This window comes from Cryptomeria japonica, chromosome 7 (genome assembly GCF_030272615.1).
Source record: "Cryptomeria japonica chromosome 7, Sugi_1.0, whole genome shotgun sequence".
Classification (NCBI taxonomy): domain Eukaryota; kingdom Viridiplantae; phylum Streptophyta; class Pinopsida; order Cupressales; family Cupressaceae; genus Cryptomeria; species Cryptomeria japonica.
The window spans coordinates 562428859-562456030 of NC_081411.1; the positions used below are offsets into that span (position 1 = coordinate 562428859).

The 27172-nt window shown below is 36.1% G+C and overlaps 1 protein-coding gene across 1 annotated transcript in view; it reads left to right on the forward strand.

Annotated features, from left to right (window-relative positions):
* LOC131078435 (E4 SUMO-protein ligase PIAL1) overlaps window positions 1-27172 on the forward strand; it is a 208697-nt gene that overhangs the window by 79417 nt on the left and 102108 nt on the right. The window contains exons 2-5 of the mRNA XM_058016133.2: window positions 3678-3750; window positions 23881-23946; window positions 25623-25688; window positions 25813-25898. Coding sequence (XP_057872116.1) covers window positions 3678-3750; window positions 23881-23946; window positions 25623-25688; window positions 25813-25898 — 291 coding nt within the window. The remainder of the gene's footprint in view (window positions 1-3677; window positions 3751-23880; window positions 23947-25622; window positions 25689-25812; window positions 25899-27172) is intronic.

Here is a 27172-nt window from a genome sequence, read left to right on the forward strand (position 1 = left end):
GGATATGCACCAAAGTGTCACAGGCATTCATCAAGCCGCAGAGAATAGAGGAAGGAAGTCTCAACTACTCTGGTAAATATGATTGCAAATTGTGGAGCATAGATAGCTCGTGAAATGTTTGACTGAATGCCTTAAAGAAATGTGGTCTCATTTAATGCAATGATCGCAGGATATGCACCAAAGTGTCACAGGCATTCATCAAGCTGCAGAGAATAGAGGAAGGAAGTCGCAACTACTTTGGTAAATATGACTGCAAATCGTGGAGCATAATCGCTAAAGCAAATTGTCTGATAAAATGCATCGAGGAAGGTATAAAGCTGCATATAATAATCCTAACATTGCAGTCTTCTTGCTCACGAGCCAATGTGAGAATGTTGCTTTGGTGGTTTGATCTTTGTTCTCGATGTAAGGAGAAGACCAACTGAATTGGCTGACAATGCCCAGTCATCCTTGAGTGGCGCGACCCGAAATATAGTTCACCTTTAGTCATTCCGGTTCTTGTCATTTCTTACTAGTATTGATGGTTATCCAAGGATCCATGGGTCATCAACAGGTACGTGGTCTACTATAGTTCCATATCACAGTCTGAATGCTTAGGAATAAGAAGAATCCATCCGATGCATTCGGTTAGAGTGCTGGTCTGATGCGCCGTCTTCATTCAGGTGATGAGCCCGACCGAATAGTAAATCAATTACTCTGGCCTCGTTATTGCGTTCGGGCGGTCAAGTACTTATCCCATAGTAGGGAGGGAGCCCTCTCCTTAAAATCATTATGACCCGGTGAAGCTTTGAAACATTTGTCAGTCGTGTAGCTGTTTTGACAGAATAGCATGGTGCAGATTTGAAAAGGTGCTTGAATGTTTTCAGAGAAGACGTTGAAGTTATTGTGCAAAATGTCAAAGGATTAAAAGATGAATGCATTGAACGTTTGGATAGAGCAGTGGAAAGTTGAAAAATCTTCAAAAGGTCTAGCATGGGAATATTCTTCCATCATAAATGCATGGTGTAGTAATTCATCAAGAGAGCCTTATATTCATGTACACAAAGTGTTGTATACTCATGGCATCTCACAATGTTACCTTGGTTAAATATCGAAGATCTCAACAAATTTCTTGTAATTGCTTTTATATTAGAATGGAGGTTTAATGGCGAAGTGGGATGCTTTGGAAAGGGATTCATTAAAGAAACACTACTTTCTAGATTGTGAAGAACATCAAATTTGTTCCAAATAAGACTTAAGACTTCTAATGATGGCAAACACCAACTCGTGAGGATTTGAATAAATTAAAGTGATAACAATCAAGTGAAGATACTTAGTAGATGTAGAGGTGGTTGGAGAGCATCTCCTCAAAGACAGGTTATTGATGGACAAATATTTGTTCGTATCAATGATCATTTTATGAATGCATGGGCGTATTGCAACAATCGATCCCTTAAGTTCTTATGGAGAACCTCAAGGTTGTCTTTTCCTTTCAAATGGAAAGACATATTGAAAGTCCAAATGAAGTGGATGTAGACAAAGAAGTACCACAACATAACTTATTACTTGGTTATTCATCAAAGCTAAAAGTTTCAAATTCTCATTTGTAAAAGTGATTTAACTCACTTATTGTAACTAAAGGTTAGGAAGTTGACTTTTTCTGCGCATAAGTGTGTAAGTTATTAACTCTTTGAAATTCACGCAGAAAAGAGTTAGTTGTTAACCCTGGAATAAAGCTAGTTACTAAGGTGGTTATTCTGGGAAGCCTATAAATACAAGGCTATTTGTAATGTATGGGGGGAGACTTTTTAGAGAGGGAAAAACTCTGTTGGAATTGTAGGAGAATCTTGTAATGACATTTTGATCTGCACTATGTATAGAAAGGTTTTTGGACTTGCATATTTCCAAAAGGATAATGAAGGATACGTCTTAGTTCGTGTGTTCTAAATGTTTTCATGTGTTATCATTGTCGATTTCTCGTATGTCAAATTGGTAGTCTTTTTATGCATATGTGATTTGTATAATTGATGTGATGATGCACAAGCAACCTTTGGTATTTCAGTTTGAATGTGTCGAAGTATCTTATCTCTGCGTATGTTAAGATTTGTCATTCTTCTTTATCGTCATCTCGTGGCTAAGCATATTACGTTATAAACTCCCCTTTGTAATTTGTTGCAATGTTGAGAAATCTCAGTTGATGGTCGTATGTCTATTGTTGGGGTTTCTATCTTTATTTCTTGTTTAAGTTATATGTTTTATCCTTTATGTACTTTCAGGTTAAAAGTACACAAAATTCCTAAACATCCCTATCATACGAGGGAGCTGCCCCTCTCAAACGCAGAGGAAGATCGTGTTTCAGAGAACGATCTCTCCAACTGTTCGAACGTTTGTCATTGCTCATCAGGCAAATGGGGTCAGTTTCAGATAAACGACCGCAGGGACAAATCTGTTTACCAACAAGGTTAAAGATTGATCATGAGAGTTATGGATGGTGGAATGACAGTGAACTTAGGTTGACAGTGGTTCTTGAGGAGTTGACATTGGAAGAGGAACCTCATAGAGGATCTGTGAATGGCCTATTTTTTGCCTTACTCCAGTTAAAGAGCCAGGGCCACCAATGAGTACAGATCTGAGATTGGCTACCACATTTTGGGAGATTGTTGGGCTCGACGACTGAGATTTTTAACATGTCTGTAGAAGGTGCATTATATATGATATCTAGGGTTATTCATATGCTAGTATGTAATGAGTAAGAGCAGGCAGGTTGGCAGCCACATTTTAGCTGTGAGATTATCAATTTAGTCTTGAAGCAACCAATTTGGAGCATATATAAGGAAATCATGGAAATATTTGAGGCGCAAGTGATATGGCATGGCTATTTTTGTGCAAGCTTGGATTCTATGGGGATGCAATACCCTATATGTATTGCATAGAACTGCCAATTCTGGCATTATTAGTTAGTTAGATTATCAAGTAGGTAGAATTTCTTTTGGCAGCTGGACTTCATGCTTATATTAGAAGATAGGCTCTACTAGCATATTAGTAGTTTCAGATGTTGTACGTTAAAAATGTTCAGTTTGGTATAATGTTGAAAACATAAAATGGTTTTGTTATCATTTTGTTGCATTATCCAAGTAATATTTCTAGTTTATTAGGTTTCTGTAGTTGCAGTTTCTTGATAATCTTTTTGGGGCTAGGGGGTGCCTTTTTTAATTTATGTAATAGAAAAATCAAGCAGTGCATTGATTAGCAATATTTTAAATTTTTTTTCCTTTGTTTTGTTTTCCAGATTTACTTTCAAGAATTTTAGATGCTTCTGCTGTGGACATTCGTGAACTTATTTGTGATTTTATAACTAAGCGATCTGCTTACACTAAATGAGTGTAGGTCATGGTTTATACTTGTGAATTTTCTTTAATTTGCGGCCACTATATAATGGAGCTGTATGTGGAAATTCCAAATCTTGGAAATGATCTCTGTCAGCATCAGTTAATTAAGCTTGTTTTGTGAATATATTCTAAATCCTTGTTCACTATTTCTTTTGTTAATGAATAAGTTGAACAGGGGGAGGAATAAGTAGAAGAATTATTTTATTAAAAAATCTTCTAAGGATTTTTCCACTTCTATTCATGCATGGAAGAAACTTCTAATTTTAAAACATGCTTGTATACCTTATATAATGATTTTGATAAACGCAGGGCAATTGATTCTGCAGTTGTCTATAATCAAGTTCCAGCTATGGTACACGATTTACCTCAATTAGTGAAACAGGTACTATGCTTATCTCCCATTTTTTCCTGCATTTCATTGATGTTCTTAAACTATAATATGGAGGAATTTTCATAGTTATATATAGAGAGAGGATATCATAATTTCAAATGCTGTACTTGGTTCTTGTTCTGTAGTGCTTAATGAACCAAAATTTCAAATTTAAAACAAGTTGCCAGAACCTGGTAGAAATATATGACAAGCACATGTTTGAAATTGCCAAAACAGATCCATTTGATTGGTTGAATATGCAGGCCGGTTTCTTTAGCTAGAACTCTCTTAAATGATAAGCTCGAAGGAACAAGGAGTTTATTTACTTTTTTCAATAATATGAATGTAACAAACTGTCCATTGAGCTTTTTATGGATTGTTCCAATCAGATATGTGAACAACTTAGAAGGCCTAGACAAAGATGGCATTCACTCTCTGAACCTTACCTTCAACACCACCTCTAAAAGAAGAATCACGTATGGTGGCATTTGCTCATCAAACCTTCTGAAGATCCCCTCTAAAAGAGGAGCCATAGCGAAAGGTGTTTGAAAAGAAAGGTGGCATTGCACTAACACCTTGCATCGATTTTAAATCTCCCAATTCAAAAGATCTCGATGAGCCAAATTTATTAAAGAAAACTATGATTTGAACACATCCCAATTGCCAAACATTTCCAATGGTATGATATGCTGAACGCAGCTGAAGTTAAGTGAACTACGATTTGAACACATGTTGATCACAAAATGTTGCCAACTGTGAGACATTTTCAAACCACTCTAAATGTGGTTCTACAGCCTTGCGATCCTCAGTCTGCTCAGACAAATAAGTTTACAGGAGGATTTTTTGGAATTTTTTTGAAGCTAATTGGGACCAGATTACCAGTTGGCCATCAAGTGCTTCCAGACATTTGCATGAGCCCTAAAATGGGCAGAATCCAAAAATGTCTGCTCAAAATTCAAAGCAGAACATCCAAAACAATGACACCCATATAAGTGATAATGCTGGCCAAATTATGAAAGCCAACTGCCCCCTGATGAACAAATCAATCACCAAATATTCCAGCCATGTGAAGGAGCCCTTAAAAATTCCATGATCTGCTGATTTATTCCAAAGAGATAAAACCAAGCACCAAAATCTGCCATCCACAGGATCTGCCACAAACACCTCAAAAATGGGTGTTTGACCTTACAAGCTGCAACAAAACTTGAATGGCCATTGTGAATATGAACAAACATTGAAGCTAATTCTCTTTGAACAACTGAACATAAACAAAATAATGAAACCATGATCAAAATAATGAAGCCATTCATATTGAAACAATTGAACTTCCACTTCATCCTAAACCGACTCTAGGAAGGAAAGATGAAATCATAAATCGACATATAATGCTGATCTCATGGGATGGTCCCTGCTCGCAAGACCAACCAGCCATCATCCAATTATTATCAACTACCTTAAAAGCCAACTCCATTGTTGATTTCAAACCCAAAAGTTTTGTCCTGGTAATTAGCATAGATAAAAATTTCTAAATGCATAAATAAGTAAGTTGCTGGTTCAGGTGTGGGTTTGGGTTTTGGGTAGTATAGTTTGTTGACTTTTTTATACATGAGTTTGGTACAGCTTGGGTACAATCTCATAAAAATATATTAAATATTGAAGTATTCTGCACAAAATATACAAAATCAAAGACAAACCCAACTGCCAAGTGATAATTCAGTGCTAAATGTCAATTGACAAATCAAAATGGATAAATAATTATATTTTAAAATTTTCTGTGTTTTGTGGTGTACTAAGACTAGTTTCTTTCAGGGTTAGGATAAATAATTATATTTTAAACTTTTCTTCGTGTTTTTTCATTATAATTTATTTAATTAAAAATGTGGGCCATGGGGCCCCAGGTAAAGACAGTGCATGGGTTGCCTTGACTGTGTTTGCCCTAGGCTGTCTGGGCACAACTAACCCAAAATTGGGACCCAGTGTGTACTCCAGGACCCCAGACAACAAAATCTGATCTCATAGCTAACTAACAATATATGATTTGTAATGAAACAACTTGCACAATAGAAGAATTAAATAGGAAATATGCTGTATATACTTGACAATATTGTGCAAATTTAATGGGAAATATGCTGTATATACTTGACAATAATATGCCATTTTAAGAGGAATACGTCCAATAGTCTTCAATAAGAACACATTGGTCAATATAGTGATAATAACTAACCTCTACAATAATATGCCATTTAAAGAGGAATACCTCCAATAGACTTCAATAAGAACACATTGCTCAATATAGTGATAATAACTAACCTCTAACTCCTATATATACCATACCCACCCCTTGGAAGTCACCGAGGCTGATTTACCTACCTATACAATACTTTATTAATGATTTTATAACTTAATTAAAAGTTAAAGTAGCCACAAGCTAACTACTCATAACCGTATGCATCTATAGAATTAAGGGCATAGCATGATTGATGTGGTATATGCATGACAACCTATGACCTTTGGAAGAAAAATTACCTTATGATAGTAAAATGGACTTCAAAATTAACTTGGAGGTTACAATGCTGGATAAAGACTGATGATGTATTTTTGTGAGTTCACATATGTAATCAGATGTACAAAATCAGTGCCTGCCACCTTATTAGAAAGGCCCATTCTACTAAATGCTAAAATAAGACCAAACACCATCCTAGTTGTTCCCACACCTTCCTACTCTTTGTGGTTTGAGAGAACCAAAACCTAAAGGATTTTAAGCCCTGGATTCTAGTACCATGCGATATGATGGATAGTAAAGAGAAACCCTTATACATTCAATAGATCATTCATGTGAAGACTGTGATAAACCCGCATTAGCACCTGATATAAAGTTATGTAAATAATATTAAGGATATGGATCGAGTAATAAGATTATTGTAAATACATGACTAATACGATAAAATAAGTATTATATTTAAATAGAGGAAATAAGTATTATATTAAATAGAGGAAATGCATTTAATATAAGTATTATATTAAATAGAGGAAATGCATTTAATATAAGTATTATATTTAATAGAGGAAATACATTTAATATAAGTAATATATTAAAAAGAGGAAATACATGTTAAGGAAAGAATTATTTAAAATATCATATATTTAATATAATGAAAGAAGTGTTATATTATTATTTTAATGAAAAAGTATTACATTTAATATTACAAAGGCAAACGTAGCATCATTATATATTTAAAAATTATAACCCTCCTGATTCCCCCGCACCAAGAGGTGCGATGGTAATCGCAGCACGGGCTGTGATTACCACTGCACCCCTTGGTGCAGAAAGGGATCGTGGAGGGTCACAGCCCTTCACAAAGCTATAAAGGGAAGCAGCCACCGCAAGGGAAGGAAGGAGGAAAGACGGGAGAGTAGTCAGGAGCAGACTTCGTGACCAGCAGGTAAGAGGTAAAGTATAATATATTATAAATTAATATATTAAAGTGAATTAATATATGGTAATAGTAACTAATGTATATTTCATTGAGTATTAATAAGTATGATAATTAATAGATGTTAATTAATTAATATATGTTTCATTGCGCATTAATTAAGGATGATGATTAATATGTTAATATTAATTAAAGTACATTTCATTGAGCAGTAGTAAGAATATATTAAGGCTAAAACATGTGGGCATTAAAGAATACAATTAACTAATATACTAATCTGCTCATAGGGAATGATTAAGGAATATAGATGTTATCAAGGAAGGTGTAATGCATATGTCAACAATGATAGGGTATATTTAATATTACATTAGGATTACATGTTAACATAAAAGGTAGATTAGGAAATAAAATAGTACTAAATCATCAAAGTGCATCATAAATACAAATGTAAACACATGTTGGAGGCTATAGGGAGGAAACTCCCTTAGTCTAAGGAAGGGATTATGAAATCCCTAGGGCAGTATATATACTGATTATCGATATGCATATGTAGGGCTTGGTTGATTAAGTTCAACCAAGAGGAGTTGGATCTGGCCGGTCCACTTCGAGGACTTGGGTGATGGGATGCATCACCCAAGGCAAGGAATGACACATGGTCTTCCTTGGAGGGCTTGGGTGTAAGAGGTTACATCCAAGACAGGAATCGAAATAACCTTCGATTTCCTGGAGGGCTTGGATGTAAGAAATTACATTCAAGACAGGAGTCGAATTCACCTTCGACTTCCTGGAGGGCTTGGAACCAAGATGGGTTCCAAGAAGGCGAGCTTCACGGCCGCCTAAGGACATACATTGTATGGCATTCGTATCCTTTTTTAGATTAAAATTATGATTATGTTAATTAAGTATTTTTTAAATTCAGTGGCAATTTAGATTACATATATATATTTACATGTCTGTTGTATTCTAACAATCTGTTTTTGTAGGATAGTGATCCCTAACTAGTAGGGACACTACAGTGGTATCAGAGCATAATCCTGCCAACCTGTGGGAAGGGTTCTTAGTTTATGATCACATATCAGTGGAAGAAAGGAGCAAAGGCAATGGCCGATCAATTGGCCAAACAACTTCAGACTTTCATGGAACAGACCAATGAGAAATTCGAAATAATGAGCCAATTAATCCTCCAAAGTACAAACAGCAACAATAGAGATATGCAAAACCATAGGAGAGAGGTACACTCTAGTCACACTGATAACGAACGATCTCCTTAGAGTTGTAGACAAACAATTCCCGAATTTCTACCTAGAGAGGAATGTGTTAGGGAAGAAGGGTGGAAGAAATCGCCCAATTTTATGCTAGATTAGAGCCAAAAGTTCAGAGGGTAGTGTCCGTCAGGGACTTTTGTGAATCCAAAACTAGTGAAGGTAGAAGGAGAAAACCTATGGGTAATGACCTTAAAGCTAAAGTCAACAAAATGTCCCTACCATGCTTTGATGGGACAGGGAAGGATGTCGCCCAAGCTTGGGTACAAAAACTAGACACCTATCTTTCATATAGCCCCATGACTGAAGGAGATGCTATTAAATTTGCCATACTACATCTAACCGGAACCGCCCATAATTGGTGGCATAACGGTCTCATTACCGTAGGACACAAAAATGTCGCCACCTACAATGAGTTCACCCAAAGGCTCATTAGCCGATTCGACCAGAAGGACTCCGAATGGTACTTCCAAGAGCTAACACACCTTAAACAAGTAGGAACCATTGAAGACTATATAGACCAATTCCAAAACTTGTCAGTAATGGTTCCCGACCTATCCTAGAAGAGGCTCACCTACATGTTCTTAGAAGGCCTAAAAGACTCTATTAAGAATTTGGTGAAACCCCTGGAACCACAGAACTTAGGAGAAGCCATCAAGAAAACTAGAATGGTTGAATTTAGTGCTCCCAAGAATACCTCAACCAAAACACCATATAGGAATGAAGGACACCAGAATGACAGCAAAGAAAAACCCTGCCGCTTGTGCAAAAAACCTTGGAGTTACAATCACCAATGTAAGGAGAGAGACAACTTGGTGGAGAAGGGGTTATGTTTCAAATGCAAGGCCCCATGGGGGAGAGGCCATGAATGTAAGAGAGGACAACTAAATAACACAGAAGAAATACAGGATGAGGGAAGACCATACAAAAGAGCCAGATTTGAAAGCAATGAACCAAGTACCTTGGCAGTCATCACTCAAGGGAGTGAAAATAGGTGCTTCAAGCTCAAAGGAACTATCAAAGGACATAAAGTAATTGCGTTAGTGGACACAGGAGCATCACATGACTTCATTAGCAAACACTTGGCAGCAAAGAGAAGGTTAAAAACTCAAGAATTTGAAGGATTTGAAGTGATTATGGGTAACGGAGTCATAGACAAATGCACTAAAGTTATCACTCAATTGGAAGTCACCCTAGAGGGACATACAATTATGAGGAACTTCTTCGTAGTGAACCTAGAGAATGACATCATTTTGGGAATGCCATGGATAAATTCATTGGGACGATTCACCATGGATAGTCCAAATCGAGAGATATGTTTCCAACGTGAAGGGAGGGAGATAACATTAAAAGGAATTCCTGACGGTTCTCCAAAAATAGTATCTTGCAATAAAATGGAGAAAATTCTTCGACATGATCAAGGAGACTGGATCGCTCAATGTATGATCTTGGATAAATCTCAATCCGAAGGTCAAAACATTCAGAGTGATATACAACCCATGCTTAGAAGACACAAAAAGGTCTTCAAAGACATCCCTCCAGGCTTACCACCAAAAAGGGGATTTGAGCATTCCATTGAATTAGAAGGAGCAAAACCGGTAATTACCACTCCTTACTGCCACCCACACAAATTCAAAGAAGAGATTGAAAAAACCATAAAAGAATTATTAGAAATGGGACACATCCAACCAAGCAGCAACCCTTTTGCTTCTTCAGTAGTATTGGTCAAGAAAAAAGACGGGACGATGAGGATGTGCATAGATTACTGAGCCCTAAATAAAAAGACTATAAAGAATAGATACCCTATCCCAAGAATTGATGAACTAATGGATGAACTGGACGGGGCAAAATATTTCTCTAAAATCGATCTAAGGTCAGGGTACCATCAGATCAGAATGAGGAAGGAAGACATCCCCAAGACCGCATTCAGGTGTCACTATGGACATTTCGAATTTTTGGTTCTACCATTTGGCCTCACTAATGCATCGGCCACCTTTCAGTTATGCATGAATCATACATTCAGACAACAATTGAGGAAATTTCTTCTAATCTTCTTCGATGATATACTCATTTACAACAAGACATGGGAAGAACATCTCCTGCACATCGAAGAGGTATTAAATATTCTTGAAACTGAATCCTTATATGCTAAAGCCTCCAAGTGTGAATTTGGGATGAAAGAAATCATATACCTAGGACACAAAATTAGTGAAGTAGGAGTCAGTGTGGATGAGGAAAAAATCAAAGCCATCAAAGAATGGCCCATCCCTAGAACCTTAACACAGTTAAGAGGGTTTGTGGGACTATGCAACTACTATAGACGTTTTGTAAAAGGTTTCTTCAAAATAGCAGCACTCCTCACCGACCTAACGAAGAAAGGAGCCTTCACATGGAATGACCAAACCCAACAAGCCTTCGAACAACTTAAGATAACCATGAGCTCATACCCCGTATTGGCCATCCCCGACTTTTCTATGCCTTTTGAACTACAATGTGATGCATCCGAGGAGGGAATTGGGGCAGTCCTCATGCAAAAGAAACACCCCCTAGCTTTTGAGAGCCGTAAACTCACCGAAGCAGAGAGACACTACTCTATCTATGACAAAGAGATGCTAGCCATAATGCACGCCTTAGCCAAATTTCGCCAATACCTTGTCTGTGGGAAATTCAGTGTGAAAACCGATCATAACAGTCTACGCTTCTTCTTGAGCCAAAGAGACCTCAATGATAGGCAACAAAAATGGGTGAGCAAAATACAAGCCTATGACTTCGATATAGAATATGTGAAAGGGATGAATAACAAGGCAGCAGATGCATTGTCCCGCAGAGCCCACCTCAATGCCCTTACCAGCATCTAAAGGGATTGGAAGGAAGAAATCCTTAATGAATACAACCAAGATCCACAAACAAAGGGAATCTTAGAGGGAAACCTTCCCAATGAAGACTTTCAAGTTAAAGGAGACCTCATATTGTATAAGGGAAGGATATACTTGACCCCTCAAACCAAGTTCAAAAACAAGCTCCTAAAAGAATTCCATGATAACCCCTTAGCAGGGCACCAAGGATATTATAAAACTTATAAACACATCAGGGAAAAATATGCATGGAAAGACCAGAAGAGAGACATCTAAAGATATGTACAAGAGTGCCTAACATGTCAACGCAATAAAACAGAACTCACTCACCCAGTCGGATTACTTCAACCATTACCTATTCCCAAACAGAAGTGGGAGAGCATCTCGATGGACTTCATAACAGGATTGCCAAGGACACAAGGTAAAGATAGCATCTTTGTGGTAGTGGATAGACTCACAAAATATGCCCATTTCTTTGCGGTCTCCACCGAATACAAAGCCCACCAAATAGCCGATTTATTCTTCAAGGAGATTTTCAGACTCCATGGACTCCCCGTGAATATTGTCAGTGACAGAGATAGCAAGTTTATTAGTCAATTCTGGCAGGAACTCTTCAAAATGGCAGGAACGATTTTGACCCCTAGTACCAGTTACCACCCTCAAACTGATGGGCAAATTGAAATAGTGAACAAATGGATAGAGGGCTACCTAAGGAATTATGTTACAGGGCAACAGACCGCCTGGATCAAGTGGTTACACCTAGGAGAACATTGCTACAATACGACGCACCACATGTCAATCGGTATGAGCCCTTTCCAAGCCTTGTACGGCTATGAGGCCACAAGTTTTGGTGAACTAATAAACCAAGAAAGCAAAGTACCAAAAGCACAAGATTTCGTTCAACAAAGTAGGGATATCATGAAGACCTTGAAAGAGAATTTACAGCAAGCCCAAAATCGACAAAAGATCTATGCAGACAAGAAGCGTTCAAAAAGGACATTTGAGGCCGGAGACTTCGTGTTTTTAAGGCTACAACCATATAAGCAATCCTCCCTCAAGAAGAATGGGGCTGAAAAATTGAAACCACGGTTCTACGGACCCTATAAGGTAATTCGAAGGGTTGGGGAAGTAGCTTATGAAATAGAACTTCCCAAAGGCAGTAAAATACATAATGTGTTCCACGTCTCCCGACTCAAAAAGGTTCTCGGGCAACACTTGGCTCCTTGCAAGGAACTACCACCCCTAGATGACGAAGGGAAACTCACCTTGTACCTCGAGATCATTCTAGATACACGGCAGAAAGAGCTCAGGAACAGAACCGTTACCGAACACCTGATTAAATGGAAAAATCTCCCAAACGAGGATGCTACTTGGGAAAAGGAGGAAGACCTAAAGATGCTTGAGGACAAGCAAAATTGAGACGGAGGGACTGTGATAAACCCGGATTAGCACCTGATATAAAGTTATGTAAATAATATTAAGGATATGGATCGAGTAATAAGATTATTGTAAATACATGACTAATACGATATAATAAGTATTATATTAAATAGAGGAAATGCATTTAATATAAGTATTATATTTAATAGAGGAAATACATTTAATATAAGTAATATATTAAAAAGAGGAAATACATGTTAAGGAAATAATTATTTAAAATATCATATATTTAATATAATGAAAGAAGTGTTATATTATTATTTTAATGAAAAAGTATTACATTTAATATTACAAAGGCAAACGTAGCATCATTATATATTTAAAAATTATAACCCTCCCGATTCCCCTGCACCAAGAGGTGCGATGGTAATCGCAGCATGGGCTGTGATTACCACCGCACCCCTTGGTGCGGAAAGGGATCGTGGAGGGTCACAACCCTTCACAAAGCTATAAAGGGAAGCAGCCACCGCAAGGGAAGGAAGGAGGAAAGACGGGAGAGCAGTCAGGAGCAGACTTCGTGACCAGCAGGTAAGAGGTAAAGTATAATATATTATAAATTAATATATTAAAGTGAATTAATATATGGTAATAGTAACTAATGTATATTTCATTGAGTATTAATAAGTATGATAATTAATAGATGTTAATTAATTAATATATGTTTCATTGCACATTAATTAAGGATGATAATTAATATGTTAATATTAATTAAAGTACATTTCATTGAGCAGTAGTAAGAATATATGAAGGCTAAAACATGTGGGCATTAAAGAATACAATTAACTAATATACTAATCTGCTCATAGGGAATGATTAAGGAATATAGATATTATCAAGGAAGTTGTAATGCATATGTCAACAATGATAGGGTATATTTAATATTACATTAGGATTACATGTTAACATAAAAGGTAGATTAGGAAATAAAATAGTACTAAATCATCAAAGTGCTTCATAAATACAAATGTAAACACATGTTGGAGGCTATAGGGAGGAAACTCCCTTAGTCTAAGGAAGGGATTATGAAATCCCTAGGGCAGTATATATACTGATTATCGATATGCATATGCAGGGCGATTAAGTTCAACCAAGAGGAGTTGGATCTGGCCGGTCCACTCCGAAGACTTGGGTGATGGGATGCATCACCCAAGGCAAGGAATGACACATGGTCTTCCTTGGAGGGCTTGGGTGTAAGAGGTTACATCCAAGACAGGAATCGAAATAACCTTCGATTTCCTGGAGGGCTTGGATGTAAGAAATTACATTCAAGACAGGAGTCGAATTCACCTTCGACTTCCTGGAGGGCTTGGAACCAAGATGGGTTCCAAGAAGGCGAGCTTCACGGCCGCCTAAGGACATACTTTTTATGGCATTCGTATGCTTTTTTAGATTAAAATTATGATTATGTTAATTAAGTATTTTTTAAATTCAGTGGCAATTTAGATTACATATATATATTTACATGTCTGTTGTATTCTAACAATCTGTTTTTGCAGGATAGTGATCCCTAACTAGTAGGGACATTACAAAGACCAAGATATTTTGTGGTCCCTGAATGCCACTATGGCACCCCAGAACACAATGTAGTCAAAATGGAATCAGAAAACAATGAATGCATTGACATCTCATTTGTTTGGATATTGGTGGTGAAAACCTTCTGCTCATACACCTAGCGTAGGGAGTGTAAATAATGTTTGGTTTACCATGCCAACATCAATCCCAGGCAAATATTGCAACTCTATCTGTCCAATAAGACATGTTCTATAACTCAAAAAAATGGTAAAAGACAAAACAACAGCCTTTAGTCATAATGATATTTCACTTGAACCATGCAAGCATGAGAACCGAAATTTAATTGGTATGAAGTGGATGGAGGCCATGACGATATCAGATTTTCAGGTGCATGCCCCTTGATTTTTATAACTGAAGGTTTTATTAGTCACGAGTCCGTGAACTCCATTCAACTTTTCTTCAATTTCTCTATTTTACTGAAACCATTGATTATGTTCAAAACGATTTCTATCATCTAAGACAATCATTTTATGTCATGTTGTTGACTAGAGATAAATTACAAATGTCCCATTGATAGGGATGTTTTACGTGCATTTTTCGTAGGAAGAATTTCAAACATGACAACTTGTGTCTAATCTCGAGGATTATTAATGGGTGTCCCACATCAGTTTGTAATTCAAATGTCCAACCCGATGATTTATAGTTGCACCACATGGACAACACATGAATGAATGTGAAGGGTTATCAGCATCAACTTGCAATGGGTTATCCGTGTCTCCATTATGGTTGCTGTGTGAAGATAACTAGTAAATAATGTTCTTTATAGGACTTACAGAAATCTTCCAAATAAACATGATTTGAATATCTTAATTGACATTATTCTTCATAGTATACCTTGAAAACTTCATCCTCATTGAGATGTTTTTTAAGGGCATCAATTGGGGTTCATTTATTGGTTGATATTACATGTAGAATTAGATATCTTCCAAATAAACATGATTTATATATCTTAATTGACATTATTCTTAATAGTATACCTTGAAATCTTCATCCTCATTGAGATGTTTTTATAAGGGTGTCAATTGGGGCTCATTTGTTGGTTGATAGTACAAGTAGAATTCAACAGTGATTGCAAGTAACAACTACAATTTCAGTGGTTAAAATAGCATATATTATCTATGATCCATCATTTGATTTTTTGGTGGTGATGAGGAAATGTGGCAATGCAAAAAGAAGACATCTAAAAGTTCTCCCAAAATAAAAACTCAAGTGACAAATTATAAAAATTAAAATAAATTGAAATACTAATAGTTGCTAATAATCACCTATTGGTGGAATGATGAATTAGAAGTTGATGCCCCCTCCCCTCATCTTCTCTTGACTCACCTCCCTTAAAATGAACTTTGATGGTGCATCAGAAGGAAAGCTGAGATGGTTGGGGTTTGCGTTCATTCTTCATCCCCAAGAGCACAAATAATGAAGCTGAGGGGATATAACTCCATTTATTTTTTTGAATGCTTTGGTTTATTTCAGGTTTAGGGAGATTTGCAGTTTATTCTATAAAGCAATGAGGAAAGCTTTGGCCCCAAATTGGAAATTGGAAAGCATTCTCAAAGAGGACATAACTTACTCCTTAAATTTTGACTCAGTAAATTTCAGGCAGTAAGTCAGATAATGAAAATGCCTACTGATGTTCTTGCTATTGCTGGGGCAAATTATACCATTCATTCCTTAGTCACAAGTCTTTCATCGGGAGATTGGAAAGCCCTTTAATCCCTTACAAGAGATACTCTACATAATTAAATTTTTTATAATATTTGGTTAAGAAAGGGAAGCAATCATTTTACAAAATTGAAAAGATTGTAGTTGATTTTGCGCAATTAACAAAGTTCTCTTAATATATATCCTTTGGTGGCAGAGTGTATGGATTATAAATAGATCTATTATGCCTCAAATAATAATGAAACATGTCCCTTATCCTTCTAGTATTACTATCTATCTTAATGCATTTTCTAATCGGACTATCCATCTATTCTATGTGATTCTTACCTCATTTCTCAGTATTTTGTGTTTTGTCTTTCTATGGAGGCATCCAGTATTGATAATGGAGAGAACAAACCAGAAAGGGACACTCCTTATGTGTAGGAAATGTCCAACCATAGGTTGAAGACTATCTTCTCAGTGGATGACTATCATGGCACTTTAGCCATATCAGAGCAGTCTTAAAAGTAGAAGACACTGCAAACACTAGCCTGAAGTATATTAGGGCCTCAATTGAGCAACATTTCGTGCATAATTCACGTCTTCTGGCAAGAGAAAAGTCAATCTTTTATTGGATACTGGAGAGGGTATCAAGTGCTAATCAAATCCTACCTTGGTCAGAAGCACAAGATCAGGAGAATGAACTGCTGAGCCAAGAGATGTAGGACAAGTTGAGATAGGAGGTGAAATCCTGTCAGGTAGATTTAAGGCAACCTGTCAACACCAAGGTGACACAACAATATATATTAGGGACACGAAGACCATAGACCATGAGGGTAATCCCATTCTATGGAGGGGATCTTCAGGTTCTGAAAACAATTGCCCAGAAAAGGTTCTTAAATGCAGAAATTGGCATTGCCAGATTATGATAAACTCAGACAATAATACATCCAGCGGTTGTTACTAGTTTTTGGTAAGTAAAGTTGCATTTTTCGTAGTTTTACTTATGGGAGAGGGACTGTGTAACCTTTGTTTCACCGATAACAAAAAAGAATAATAGCTAATAAAAGAATATCAATCAAAATTCGACAAGATAATCTCAGAAGCAAATCATTAGAAAAATATAGTCAATGCAAACACAAACCAGTTAAATATAAATATTGATAATAGTTTTCAAGTATTAACAAAAATGATCTTATCAATGCTTATGCAAGCTAGTAGTAGATACTTGTCTGCAAATAATTGTAGCAATTGTTCATTGATGCCACTAAAAGCCAACATTAACCATTAATTTAATTCACGTTTTCCAACAGCCAATATTAATATCACTTGATGACTTAACCAAAGATATAATCATATCTACTGGATAATTTAATCATATGTAAAATATTTTAGGTAATATACTATTCTTGTAGATCTTAACAATATAAGCTACAGAGAGGAAAAATCATGGTCATAGAGATCGCATTTGATTTATAAATTACATACTAGTATAGATATCTTAATACATCTATCTAAAAATATGGCAAGAGATATCAATTTGGAGCTATTTTATTTACTTAACAGATATTTTAGTTTAGTTTAGTTCAGAACTATTTTATTCAAGTTAATACATGTAGTCATACATTTTGTATGTTGCATGTGTTGGAAAAAATAAATATTAATATTTTGACGTGTGAATGGCTATCAAATTTAAGATATAAGGTAAGAGTTTTTGTTAACACACTCATGCCATTACACTCCACCCCTTGCTGCCATTGTAGATTGCCTCTTGGCATTAATTAAATTTGTGTGGAAGTAAGTGAGAACTAGTTCCAAACTTGAGTGAGAGGGGTGATGCAGTGTGATTGTCTTTAAATTGTCTATTGCAAGTGAGCAGACCTCAGAGATATTGAAAATAATTGAATCAATAATCGAATGATATTGAATAATAATTACGAATATACAATCGTATATAAAGGAATTACAAGACGATGTTCTAAAAAGAACAAACCGTTAATCTAAAGCTTCAACATGAAGCTAAAACGCTTAAAACACTAAATAAAGCTAAAAAGCTAAAAACTAAAAAGCAAACTATGCATTCTCATAAAAGAAGCAATAGTTGCACTAAAAAGACCAAACGAACTAAAAAGCAACTAAAAGGCTAAATGACCATTAATAAAGAACTAAATATAATTAAATATTCTAATACCTTCCCTTAATGGTCATTCCATCTACTAATTACCCTACAAAAGACATTGCAGGTCTTTTGATCACAAACAAAAAGAACACTTTGCTGGTGTGGAGACCCTCCCAAGATCTGCGAAGTGGTAATGACTAAGATTACCAGAACCCATCCATCCTAATGTTGGGTAACCAAATTGAAACCTGAAACCACGATTTTGAGGAAAAATCGGCAAACCCTCCAAAACTGAAGTTACAAATCATCATTTTTGTGAAAAAAAAGTTAAAAACCCTAAACAGGAAGAAAAACCCTGAAACGTTTTTTGAGGAAAAAATCGGAAAGAAATTGAAACGTCGTGCGGCAAAACCCCAAACATCACGTGGTCAAACACTAGACATCACACAACAAAACACTTGACATCACGCGGTAAAACATCATACATCACATGGCAAAACACCATACATCACGTGGTAAAACATCACTCCTTGATTTTTGAGGAAAAATCAAGCAAAACCCTCCCATGATTTTTTGTGGAGAAAAATAAAAAAACCTAGAAAAATAATTTTTTTGGATAAAATTAATAAAACCCAAAAATAATTTTTTTTTTCAAGGGACAAAAATTTTAAACCCCAAAATAATTTTTTTTAAAGAATAAAAATTATGAAAACTATCAATAATTTTTTGTGGATAAAAATTATAAAACCTTACAAAATAATGTTTTTACAGAAAAAATCATAAAAAACCCGAAAATATAGATTTTTTTGAGGAATTTTTTTTAATTAAAAAACCCATAAATGCTGCTGAAGCACAGAAAACGTGGAAATGAAAAATCATGACCACCAACATGGATCTCGTCGCACGCAAAAATCCATCGAAAAAGCTAGACTAGATGTAAATGTCGCGATGTTGCAGAAATCGTGGAAAAATCACAGCGAAGGATAGATGTAGGTCAAACAGAGAAAATCGCGCGCCACCCGGAACACAGAAGACACATGTAAAACATGCCGCGAAATTGCAAAAAATCCTCAAAAAACCTTGCTAGAATGCAGACGCTCAAAATAAACGTGCCATCGCTGGACATAAACCACTGCACAAAATCGTGCAAATCGCGTTGGCCGCCAAAAAAATCCTGATGTGGGTTTCAGAAAAATGTGCCGTCCGTCGTGGAAATGGTTCTAGGAGCATGCTCTCCAACTATTTGAATCTGCATCAAGAAGAATGAGTTGTAATTGACGATGATTTGGGACTTGCCATCTTAGGAAGCAACAATATCTCTATAGGTTATGCATGATTCAAAGATGTGCCTCATGTAATAGATTTAGGCCCCAATCTACTATGTACACCACATCACTCACCAATAAGTTCTAATTTGGTCAATTAATTGGGCTGTTATGGCCAGTGGATTCCAGATCATTCCATTAGTATATTTTGGTCAAATGAATAAGATGTATAAGCTTGGCAAATTTGATCAACCATCCAAATCATCAGAGAATGGCTGTGGTTGCAAAGCTGGATGACACAAGTTTGCTCTTTTATCAGAAATTTGGTCACGCCAACTATGGATCTATGTGTCACATGAGCATTCACGAGATGCTTCAAGCTGAACCTTTCATTAATCTTCCCAAGTGGAATATTTGAAACATGCCTCCTAAGAAAGCACCATTGAGAAGTCTTTTCAAAGAACAGACTTGACAAAGCATATCAAGGCCTGGATCTTATTAACAATGCCATCTTTGGGCCAATGAGATTTTCTCTAGGAGTCAACTATTTTGTCATTTTCATTGATGAATACACTATATTTATGTCGCTTTACTACATCAAAAGCAAGGGTGAAGTGTTTTCTAATTAAAAGGCTTAAGAGTTCTTGCAGAGAACTAGTATCGGAGAAAGATCAAATGTTTGTGATTGGATAGGGAAGGAGAATATGTTTGCAAATTGGAATGATTCTTCATATCATATCACATGGTAGTGCACATTGTATTATACTTAGTAGAATGGAGTTGCTGTAAGAAAGAATCTCACTATCATCGAGATGACTCAGTATTTATTACATCTCAAGAAGATGGATCTTGAGTTTTGGGGAGAGTTTGTTGCTTATGCCACCCACATCATGAGTCAATTACCCACTAGTGCTCTCAATGGGTGCACTCCATATAAAGGATTGAAGGGTGAGAAACCAAATATTTCTCTTTTTTTGAGTTTGTGGATGTAAAGCTTGGGTCTACATTCCTTAGAAAATTTGTGACTATATAGAATCCAAGAGCTGCAAATGTGCTTTAGTCTGATGCAATAAAGAGTTGAAGGCATATAACCTAAATGATCCAGTATTAAAGGATCTTCTCACTAAAAGAGATGTTTCCAATGAAGGCATCTTGCATGTACCCACATACCTACTTCCAGAGTTGCTTGTCTTTAAGGATCTAGTCACACTAATCTTTCTTCCAACCATACACCTGAATATATTTATGCAGGCTATATCTTTAGAAGTTGCTTTCTATAACAAATGAGTTCCACTCAATGAACTAAAGACAGCAGTCTCCAATACAACATAATAGGAGGCAGTCAAGGAGCGCACACTTAAAAGGTTTCAACTACTGTCAAAGCTACAAAAATTGTATTTTACTAGACTGAAGGATGCTGCTCAAGAAAGTGCTATAGTTATATACAAACAAGCTCATGGTCACGTTCATTGCAATGCAAGTGTAGTGCAATGCTGTAATGTCCCTATTTTTGGGTTCTCTTGCAATGCAGTTGGCACTGACTTTATGGGTTTGTGTCACCATGCTCAAATGGGTAATTTGTTGTTACCAGTGAGATCAGTTGGTTTAGAGGATTCATATGATGCTTTCAGATGTTATTTCCTGCTTCCGTGTTGGGCTCCAAGTTTGCTGAGACAAAGTTGTAGGATGCCCAAAACACTGATTTAGATATTGTTTATGACTGAGATTAACCTTTGGAACCCCCAGAATGCTGATTTTCCTGTTTGATTAAAGAATTTTTAGTGATCCTAGATTGAGCTCCTGGACTTGAGAGTTGGTTGAAGAAATTCAGATGTAGGGAATTGTTGTTTTGTTAGTTTTAGTCGTTGAAATTTTCTGTTATAATTATAAATTTTTTGAAATTGTGTTACAAATTTTGCAAAAGGGCTACCTGTTTCATGACTTTTAATTGGGTTCTCGAACCTGGATTGCATGACACCTGGATATTTTTGATGTCTTAGACATAGTTTGCAAACCTGGACTCAGAAGGCACTCATCAAGCCAAAATTTTCTGCCTCAGCAAAAGTTCAGCAACTTAAAAAACACATAAATTTTATGCAAAATACAGCTGCAAATAAGTTTGGTGGGGCTCTCAAGGCAGCGCCCGTCACAGGAGTCTTGGGGTATTGCCCCTTTCAAGGTTGAGAGTGGCATTGCTTGTGGGGTAGGGGGTGGCAAATGAAGACCTTGAAAATCAAATAGACCCTCACGGTGCACACCATTTTTATAATTTTTTAAAAGGCAAAATATAATTCTTATAAAGCCCCCAAAAAACTTTTTTGGAGAGTTCAACATGGTCAAATAGGGCTTTTAAAGGCAAAAAATTGTGGCTTTACAGCATTTTGTCTGCATGTTTTCAGTGTGTTTTCTGATGGGATGAGCAAAGTAGTCTGACTTGCCGAGTTTTTGGTGACTAATTGTCAAAAAACGCTGCAGCAAAAACTCCTGAGAGTAAACATTGCAAATACTCAATTACTCACTGAGCTTGCAAACTATGGTCTTAGATGCACCCAAGGTTTTTGGCACGCTCCTTGCACATACTTGAGGTGTATCAGTGCCTGAATCTAGATCTTTTTGGATTGGGTACGGTGTCAGGCCTTGGTGTAGCTAGTAACACAGTGTTTTGTTTATTTTCCTATATAACATTTATATTATGGTTAATTTTTTTTATATTTTACAATTTTTATTACAAACATAACTAAGCTGTCAGAGACCTCTGGTCCAAAAAATGACAAATCTCCCTACCTTTGTCCTTTATCCATTCCGAAACCTATACCGGTAGTTTACAATGTACATTCCTTGGAATGATTGCTATTCATAGAAAAGTTTCTTATAAGGATTTATTTCAAGCAGATATTCAAATTCATTTATTTATTCAGCACTACGAACTGTTTGTTTCAAATTTATATTGAGAACTTCCTTTCCTTTGAACGTGCTTTTCACAATGTTCAAAGATATCCCATTGTCTCTATACCACAGCATTTTGTTGAGCTGTATATAGGGATGTGCATTGACTATGTGTTCCCACTTGGATTAACAGCTCAACAAACTTCTGAGAGGCAAATGCACCCACACTTACCCACACTTATAGTTTGGATATTCTAACTTTCCACTGTTTCCATTTTCTTTAGCAGTCTTATATTGTTTAACCTTAAAATACATTATACTCCGGTTTAAGATTTACACCCACTGTTTTGTATTTATTATCACCAACAAGCAGTAGAATATATATCACATTAGAGATAGAGCTTACTTCTTAGGCTCCACCTTTATCATCACACTTCAACTGAAAACGTTGCATTAGTCTCCAAGTCTTCCCTTCCTCAAAGGCTTTTAATATTATTTGTCTCCAACCATGCTGCACAAACATCTCTGTTTTCCTTTGTGTGAGGTTATCCTTCTACCATTCTTGTGGTCCTCCAAAATAGATACTGCAAATTGAAATGAATATGACTTTGGAGCCAAAGCATGCAAATGTTGGCAGTAACAACCAAGGAATGTGCTTGTGAAGGATTGGACTCATGAATCTGGTAGATGTTATGCTCTCTAACCCAGGAGACTGTAACAGCAGTATGCCTTTTATCTTTCCAAAAACACTGATTTGACTCACTCAAGCCAGAAACATTTAAGCATACTAAAATTATAGTTTTTGACTACTGTTAGTTTGATATGAAATTTTGTATGGTACATAATGCGTTCTGCCATCACCCAGAATCACATTGAGTACTGAATATTATCTGGAAAAAAAACTGTACTATCACAAACTAATCCTTCCCGCCAAACCATATGTTTGATGGCACCAGAATCAAAATACAATACAATATTATTCTGGAATTTAGTTTTTATCAAGGAAAGTTACAATTAATAACCATGCCCTTTTATTATGTTTGAGATTATTTTCTGTCAATTGCTTATGTGATTTGTGCCTTATCATTCCCTTATGATTGTGAAGCATGAAATTACTTTTCTTAATCCCATTTTTTCTTTGTGAACAATTTTAAAATGTTACTATTTTGTTACCAGGTTTTTGAATGTAAAGATGGCGATTGGCTTCAGCCGGCGCAATATTTTCTTAGTTTCTTGTTAATTGAAGTTAGATTACAATTTTAGATGTCAGTTGATGAAGACTAAAAAAAAATGTAATACAGACGTGAGCATAATGATGAAGTGTGTTATGTTTCTATGGCAATGCAATTTTGTGCATGTTTCATTTCTATGGAAATGCAGACTTTTGTATGTTTTGTTTTTATGGTGCAAACTAGTGTATGTTTTAGTTTTATGGTAAGTTCAAGCTTGGTGATGAATTAATGTGGAATTTAGTTTTTCTCAGGGGAAGTCATAATCAATAACCATGACATCTTTTTATTTTTGTCCTATTTGAAATTATTTTCCATTTATTGCTGATATGAATTGTGCCTTGTCATTACCTTATGATTGGAAGCATGAAATGGCATTTATTATTTTCATTGCTTTTGATCTGTTAACAATTGTATGATGCTATTGTTTCATTACCAGGTTTTTGAACGAAAAGAGGACACTCGACTTCAGCCAGCAATAATGGTACTTATGCTATCTGTCAAGGTACATATGCAATTTCTCTTGCCAAATAAATTATTAGGTTTGAAACCCTTTTAATACTTTTTTATTTAAAACTTGCAAATCAACAGAAACACAGCAAAGTGACTAATAGAAATGAACTCTGAAACACACCGACCTTCGGAAAACCTTCATGAAACTGATATATAATGAATATTATAATTTACATCTTGAAAATACATGATTTTTGCTGTCATAAACTGCTGCAAACAGAAAACTACATCTGCTTCAACAAACCCACAAAGTGGGTGAGCACGGAGTGTACAGAACAGCTCGAAAACACCACCAAACTATCTGAAATTGAACCTAACTTATGCAGTTTTATCTCACCAGCTAAAACATGGTATGGATAGCATTTCCACAACCTCACACACATCAGCAAGTTTGTGCAATCAAAACTTCTCACAAAAATATCAAAACTGCAATAACAACACCTGGGAAGCAACAGGCTGGAAAACACCTGAAACTGCCAACAAAACTGCTACTTATCAATTGATGAACTTAAGGGGCTCTATAATGAATGGTTCATAAGGTACAACACTTGCTGAAGGTTTTGCAAATGGGGTTGCAAGCCAAGTGGGCTTGACCTTGGAGGAAACTCCAGAGTTAAGCGCGCTTGAGTTGGAGTAGTACTAGGATGGGTGACCTCCTGGGAAGTCCCAAGGCTTCACCTTTGTGAGCATCACCTAGATGCAATGAGTGTTAAGTGTTCCATTCATTCTCATGAGAGATGGGTTATTATGAACCACTACTCGTGAATTATGGGTCAATGTGTTGGACTCAAAAGCTACACAGTTGAATCCTGATAGAAATATTACAAAACTGCTACTTTCAGCACAGTGGTAATCCCTGTGTGAGATTACTATTCAGCAATCCTCATTCTCCCGACCTTAGACCACTCTGGAAACCTTGAACATCCCGTTCAGAAGTTTCCTTCTCCACTGGTTTATCAGCTACTGAAGAAACAAGCCAAAGCTCTATCAAAATATGCAACAAGAATGCCCAAAATGTGAAATCACCTCCATATATATAGAGGATCAAACCCAAACAAGTCCATCTTGGAAAAATAGATAAAATAATATAATTTCCATTTATTTCTCTCCAAAAACTATTTCCAAAATAGCCCATGCAAGATTCCAGACCAAAGCTAGCAAACACCTTCAACTATGACAACCTATCATAAAATCCATCATAACTGTCATGGATCCACTGAAATAATAATAAAACGAATATTTATTTGTCTAAAGGATATGAATTTTACTTAGACAATATAAATACTAAATGAATAATATTGCCTAATATTTTCTGTTATCTTTGACCTGCTATTTTCTTACAGTAAGGACTTTACTAGTTAAGTGTTATTTTTGAAAAAAGGGACATGGCAACATATGACTATAAGAGGTAGAGAGAATTTATTTATATTTCTTTTGGTTGGTTGTAAAGACTTGACACAATTGTTGGGTAGAACACTGCGTGTGGTAGTTGCTTTTATGGACTGTACTTTGCACCGAGTGTTGAAAAAGTTGAGAAATATAGGAAGTATTCTCCTAGATAAAAATATTTTTTTCATCTACAGTTTAGATTAGGATTATATACAATTAAGTTTTTCAAGCCGTTTTGAGTTTTTGTGGCATAAAGGTTTTTCTTGTGGATGCTTGCAGAATGCTTGTAGAAATGGTTGGTTTCGTGTTACAGACACAGATGAACTTCTGACAATGTCTAAAGAGGTAGGAAATCTTGATTAACTTTTGTTTGCACTAGCTATGACCCTTTGGGTGAGGTATCCAGTACCTAATTTTGTTTGAAATGGCATTGCCTGATTCGTACAGTTTTTTTTTTTGATTATAATAGCTAACAAGTTGCTTCACAAGTATGGGGGAGACACCTACAATTGAGACGAGCAATGCTATGAACATCATCTCGAGCATTATTCCTCGGTATCTCACTTTCACAACATGCTCAATTCTAGGATTAATGAAGGCTGACTTATCCTTTTATTGTTTCTTTGGAATTCACTATTTTGTGTAACTAGTTCTTTTTGCTGCCCTGTGCTATCTCACTTTTTGATATGTTCTTAATTACATTGCTTTGAACATCAGTCTCAACAAATGGACGAACTGTCTCTCTTTTATAAGGCTTGAGCCTTGAACAAGTACATACTGTAGTAGATCTTATGTCTTTGATGAGAAGTCTGTACTGAACTCCAGTTATATATATATGATTGTTGGTTGAAAATTTTGTACACTTGGGGATGTGCAAAATTGTGGTTTCAGTCACAATGTGTGAGTATGATACTCTCCTAATTTAGGGAAGGCTCCCCCTATCTACAAACTAAACTAATCTAATATGGGTGAGACAATAGTCTTTCTTCTTCTTTCAAGAAAAACTATACTCTTTTCTCTTCATAGAAAAGTAATAGCAATTGGAAATAAATAACAACAAATGCAAAAGTGAGACTTTTTTTGTAGGATTTTTGGAACATAAAGGGAAGCAAAGTTTCCATGAAAGCACAAAGACCTCCGTCAGTTCCCTAGGACGGGAAAACAGAAAGAAAGTCAGAGTCTTCAACTATCTATTTTCCTATCAACCTTTTTAGATGATTTTCTGGTAACCAAGCATAGTATGTAGCAGCTCGAAGTTTAACTACATGATGCACCTCTTATGCACAAACATAGGAAATAAAAGTAGCGCAAAGTTTGCAAGTTACCCCCTTTGCTTGAGCTTTCTACACTAGCTTCAAACGTGATAAACAACTCAAAGTCTGCAAGACCAAGTCTGAAAACCAAACCTATATCTCCAAATGCAATTAGCAGCTCAAAGTCTGCAAGATTGAATTTAAATCCCTCTTGAACAATAGAACAAAAATCACAATCAACTCCAAAAAATGTCGTCACATAACAACTTGAACTGGCACAAAGTCTCAACACAACTTGCCTTTTTTATTGAAAGCAATCTGATTTACATCTAAGCTCAAAGTCTTAGAGTGCACATACAAATTGGCAGAATTTTGTTGCATTGCCAAAAGATAAAAATTACAAAAGATCCCCTCAAGTATTTATAGGAGAGGAGCCTTGAGAAAAAGGTTGGAGGATCCCAACTAACTTGAGAAATTCTCTCAACCACCATGACTTATTCCAACTACAGTCCTAATTGAACTCAACTTGTAGTTGCTTTACATGTAATTACAAAAGTGCAAGTGATGAGTTAACTT